Here is a 6,000-nt window from a genome sequence, read left to right as displayed (position 1 = left end):
AACTGAGTTGAAGTTCTCTGCTCGGTGTGTGGTTTCCTCTCTCCCCTGTCAGTCCCATAGTTGACCCTGTCCTCCTCTTCTTCTCTCCTGTCCTATAGTTGACCCTGTCCTCCTCTTCTTCTCTCCTCTCCTATAGTTGACCCTGTCCTCCTCTTCTTCTCTCCTGTCCTATAGTTGACCTGGTCCTCCTCTTCTTCTCTCCTGTCCTATAGTTGACCCTGTCCTCCTCTTCTTCTCTCCTGTCCTATAGTTGACCCTGTCCTCCTCTTCTTCTCTCCTGTCCTATAGTTGACCCTGTCCTCCTCCTCTTCTCTCCTGTCCTATAGTTGACCCTGTCCTCCTCCTCTTCTCTCCTGTCCTATAGTTGACCTGGTCCTCCTCTTCTTCTCTCATGTCCTATAGTTGACCTGGTCCTCCTCTTCTTCTCTCCTGTCCTATAGTTGACCTGGTCCTCCTCTTCTTCTCTCCTGTCCTATAGTTGACATGGTCCTCCTCTTCTTCTCTCCTGTCCTATAGTTGACCTGGTCCTCCTCTTCTTCTCTCCTGTCCTATAGTTGACCTGGTACTCTACTTCTTTCATGTCCTATAGTTGACCTGGTCCTCTTCTTCTCTCCTTTCCTATAGTTGACCTGGTCCTCCTCTTCTTCTCTCCTGTCCTATAGTTGACCTGGTCCTCCTCTTCTTCCCTCCTGTCCTATAGTTGACCTGGTCTTCTTCTCTCCTGTCCTATAGTTGACCTGGCCTTCTTTTTCTCTCCTGTCCTCTAGTTGACCTGGTCTTCTTCTTCTCTCCTGTCCTCTAGTTGACCTGGTCCTCTTCTTCTTCGCTCCTGTCCTATAGTTGACCTGGCCTTCTTCTTCTCTCCTGTCCTCTAGTTGACCTGGTCCTCTTCTTCTTCTCTCCTGTCCTATAGTTGACCTGGCCTTCTTCTTCTCTCCTGTCTTCTAGTTGACCTGGTCTTCTTCTTCTCTCCTGTCCTCTAGTTGACCTGGTCCTCTTCTTCTCTCCTTTCCTATAGTTGACCTGGTCCTCTTCTTCTCTCCTGACCTCTAGTTGACCTGGTCTTCTTCTTCTCTCCTTCTTCTTCTTCTTCTTCTTCTCTCCTGTCCTATAGTTGACCTGGTCTTCTTCTTCTCTCCTTTCCTATAGTTGACCTCTCTTCTTCTCTAGTGACCTCTAGTTGACCTGGTCTTCTTCTTCTCTACTGTCCTATAGTTGACCTGGTCTTCTTCTTCTCTCCTGTCCTCTAGTAGACCTGGTCTTCTTCTTCTCTCCTATAGTTGACCTGGTCCTCTTCTTCTTCTCTCCTGTCCTATAGTTGACCTGGTCCTCTTCTTCTCTCCCGTCCTCTAGTTGACCATGTGGTCCCTGAGCCTGGTGCCAGCCTCCTGGGGGCCTACGACCAGTGGAAGGACATAGCAGACAGGGGGTCCTGCTGTGATTACTCCCTCCACATGGACATCACCCGCTGGCACGACGGACTCTTTGAAGAGATGGAGAGCCTGGTGAAGAATAAAGGTATTGTTTCAGGATGTTCTGGATCTACCTGTGTAGATAGTACCTGATGTTCTGGATCTACCTGTGTAGATAGTACCTGATGTTCTGGATCTACCTGTGTAGATAGTACCTGATGTTCTGGATCTACCTGTGTAGATAGTACCTGATGTTCTGGATCTACCTGTGTAGATAGTACCTGATGTTCTGGATCTACCTGTGTAGATAGTACCTGATGTTCTGGATCTACCTGTGTAGATAGTACCTGATGTTCTGGATCTACCTGTGTAGATAGTACCTGATGTTCTGGATCTACCTGTGTAGATAGTACCTGATGTTCTGGATCTACCTGTGTAGATAGTACCTGATGGTTTGGATCTACCTGTGTAGATAGTACCTGATGTTCTGGATCTACCTGTGTAGATAGTACCTGATGTTCTGGATCTACCTGTGTAGATAGTACCTGATGTTCTGGATCTACCTGTGTAGATAGTACCTGATGTTCTGGATCTACCTGTGTAGATAGTACCTGATGTTCTGGATCTACCTGTGTAGATAGTACCTGTGTCTGTCTTCAAATCTCAATCTGTCTGACACAAAACCACCCAATATGACTCTTAAATCAACTGTGTTGTTAATTGTGTTGTGGTAATGTATCTGATACTGTGTTGTTAATGGTGTTGTGGTAATGTCTCTGATACTGTGTTAATGGTGTTGTGGTAATGTGTCTGATACTGTGTTGTTAATGGTGTTGTGGTAATGTGTCTGATACTGTGTTCATGGTGTTGTGGTAATGTAGCTGATACTGTGTTGTTAATGGTGTTGTGGTAATGTGTCTGATACTGTGTTGTTAATGGTGTTGTGGTAATGTGTCTGATACTGTGTTGTTAATGGTGTTGTGGTAATGTATCTGATACTGTGTTCATGGTGTTGTGGTAATGTATCTGATACTGTGTTGTTAATGGTGTTGTGGTAATGTGTCTGATACTGTGTTGTTAATGGTGTTGTGGTAATGTGTCTGATACTGTGTTGTTAATGGTGTTGTGGTAATGTGTCTGATACTGTGTTGTGGCAATGTGTCTGATACTGTGTTGTTAATGGTGTTGTGGTAATGTGTCTGATACTGTGTTCATGGTGTTGTGGTAATGTATCTGATACTGTGTTGTTAATGGTGTTGTGGTAATGTGTCTGATACTGTGTTCATGGTGTTGTGGTAATGTATCTGATACTGTGTTGTTAATGGTGTTGTGGTAATGTGTCTGATACTGTGTTCATGGTGTTGTGGTAATGTATCTGATACTGTGTTGTTAATGGTGTTGTGGTAATGTGTCTGATACTGTGTTGTTAATGGTGTTGTGGTAATGTGTCTGATACTGTTGTGGTAATGGTGTTGTGGTAATGTGTCTGATACTGTGTTGTTAATGGTGTTGTGGTAATGTGTCTGATACTGTGTTGTTAATGGTGTTGTGGTAATGTGTCTGATACTGTGTTGTTAATGGTGTTGTGGTAATGTGTCTGATACTGTGTTGTGGCAATGTGTCTGATACTGTGTTGTTAATGGTGTTGTGGTAATGTGTCTGATACTGTTGTGGTAATGTGTCTGATACTGTGTTGTTAATGGTGTTGTGGTAATGTGTCTGATACTGTGTTCATGGTGTTGTGGTAATGTGTCTGATACTGTGCTGTTAGGAGAATACAGTGGTGTAGTTTTACTTTGAATCCCCCATGAGTCTCATGAAGAGCTGCTTTCATTCTGCTCTGCCTCCCTCATGTCAATGGAACACACACACACACACACACACACACACACACACACACACACACACACACACACACACACACACACACACACACACACACACACACACACACACACACACACATACACACATACACACACACTGCTGCTCTTCCAAGCCTCCCTCATGTCCATGTAACACACACACACACACACCTGTGTCCGTGCAGCTAGACGATTACTGCAGGTGACAACACAACACTAGAGACACATACTGTACATGAGATGATGTCCACACTCACTAATCCACACAGACACCCAGCCAGCCCACCAACTCTCTCTCACCTAGCTGAACTACACTCACTAATCCACAAACACACACACACACACACACACACTCCTTAATACACACAGACACACTCACTAATCCACACAGACAGCCAGTCAGCCCACCAACTCTCTCACCCAGCTGAACTACACTCACTCATCCACACGGACAGCCAGTCAGCCCACCAACTCTCTCTCACCCAGCTGAACTACACTCACTAATCCACACAGACAGCCAGTCAGCCCACCAACTCTCTCTCACCCAGCTGAACTACACTCACTAATCCACACAGACAGCCAGTCAGCCCCCCAACTCTCTCTCACCCAGCTGAACTACACTCACTCATCCTCACGGACAGCCAGTCAGCCCCCCAACTCTCTCTCACCCAGCTGAACTACACTCACTCATCCACACGGACAGCCAGTCAGCCCCCCAACTCTCTCTCACCCAGCTGAACTACACTCACTCATCCTCACGGACAGCCAGTCAGCCCCCCAACTCTCTCTCACCCAGCTGAACTACACTCACTCATGCACTCACACACACACAAAACCACTCAGTCACTCACACACACAACCACACAACCACACACACACACAACCACTCACTCACACACACAACCACACACACACACACACAACCACACAACCATATGCACACACAGGAGCTCACAGACATATACACACATCTGCACATGCTTGTGATTTTCAAATGCGAGAAATTCAATTCCTTGAAATGGTTTGAAATGTGTTTTGTTTGAATTTCTCCAGGAGTCAATTCCTTCTTGATCTTCATGGCTTACAAGGACAAATTCCAGAGCTCAGATAGTCAGGTAACTTTTATTTCTTCAAATGATTTATTCAGACGTCTCTAAAATGTAATGTAAACAATAACCTTTGGGTGTTTCTCAATATGCATACTCCCGTGCTCCGTACTCTCACTCTCTCATCTGAGAGCACTCCCCCTACTGTATTACCTCACCACCCCTACTGTATTACCTCAAGCTGAGCAGCACTCCCCCTACTGTATTACCTCACCACCCCTACTGTATTACCTCACCACCGCTACTGTATTACCTCACCACCCCTACTGTATTACCTCACCACCCTTACTGTATTACCACACGCTGAGCAGCACTCCCCCTACTGTATTACCTCACCACCCCTACTGTATTAACTCACCACCCCTACTGTATTACCTCACCACCCCTACTGTATTACCTCACCACCCCTACTGTATTACCACACGCTGAGCAGCACTCCCCCTACTGTATTACCTCACCACCCCTACTGTATTAACTCACCACCCCTACTGTATTACCTCACCACCCTTACTGTATTACCTCACCACCCCTACTGTATTACCTCACCACCCCTACTGTATTACCTCACCACCCCTACTGTATTACCTCACCACCCCTACTGTATTACCTCACGCTGAGCAGCACTCCCCCTACTGTATTACCTCACCACCCCTACTGTATTACCTCACCACCCCTACTGTATTACCTCACCACCCCTACTGTATTACCTCACCACCCCTACTGTATTACCTCACCACCCCTACTGTATTACCTCACGCTGAGCAGCACTCCCCCTACTGTATTACCTCACCACCCCTACTGTATTAACTCACCACCCCTACTGTATTACCTCACCACCCCTACTGTATTACCTCACCACCCCTACTGTATTACCTCACCACCCCTAATGTATTACCTCACGCTGAGCAGCACTCCCCCTACTGTATTACCTCACCACCCCTACTGTATTACCTCACCACCCCTACTGTATTAACTCACCACCCCTACTGTATTACCTCACCACCCCTACTGTATTACCTCACCACCCCTACTGTATTACCTCACCACCCTTACTGTATTACCACACGCTGAGCAGCACTCCCCCTACTGTATTACCTCACCACCCCTACTGTATTAACTCACCACCCCTACTGTATTACCTCACCACCCCTACTGTATTACCTCACCACCCCTACTGTATTACCACACGCTGAGCAGCACTCCCCCTACTGTATTACCTCACCACCCCTACTGTATTAACTCACCACCCCTACTGTATTATCTCACCACCCCTACTGTATTACCTCACCACCCCTACTGTATTACCACACGCTGAGCAGCACTCCCCCTACTGTATTACCTCACCACCCCTACTGTATTAACTCACCACCCCTACTGTATTACCTCACCACCCCTACTGTATTACCTCACCACCCCTACTGTATTACCTCACCACCCCTACTGTATTACCTCACCACCCCTACTGTATTACCTCACCACCCCTACTGTATTACCTCACCACCCCTACTGTATTACCTCACGCTGAGCAGCACTCCCCCTACTGTATTACCTCACCACCCCTACTGTATTACCTCACCACCCCTACTGTATTACCTCAACACCCCTACTGTATTACCT

The 6,000-nt window shown here is 46.7% G+C and overlaps 1 protein-coding gene across 2 annotated transcripts in view; it reads left to right on the top strand.

The window, feature by feature from the left end:
• The window catches only part of dpysl4 (dihydropyrimidinase like 4), a 36,918-nt gene that overhangs the window by 9,971 nt on the left and 20,947 nt on the right, over window positions 1-6,000 (top strand). For both annotated transcript variants that reach the window (XM_031820969.1, XM_031820968.1), the window contains exons 4-5: window positions 1,354-1,518; window positions 4,331-4,392. In XM_031820969.1, coding sequence (XP_031676829.1) covers window positions 1,354-1,518; window positions 4,331-4,392 — 227 coding nt within the window. The remainder of the gene's footprint in view (window positions 1-1,353; window positions 1,519-4,330; window positions 4,393-6,000) is intronic.

Source organism: Oncorhynchus kisutch, unplaced genomic scaffold (genome assembly GCF_002021735.2).
Source record: "Oncorhynchus kisutch isolate 150728-3 unplaced genomic scaffold, Okis_V2 scaffold3805, whole genome shotgun sequence".
NCBI classification, from domain to species: Eukaryota; Metazoa; Chordata; class Actinopteri; order Salmoniformes; family Salmonidae; genus Oncorhynchus; species Oncorhynchus kisutch.
The sequence above is the reverse complement of the archived record's forward strand: the minus strand, read 5'-3'. Positions and strand labels throughout refer to the sequence as shown.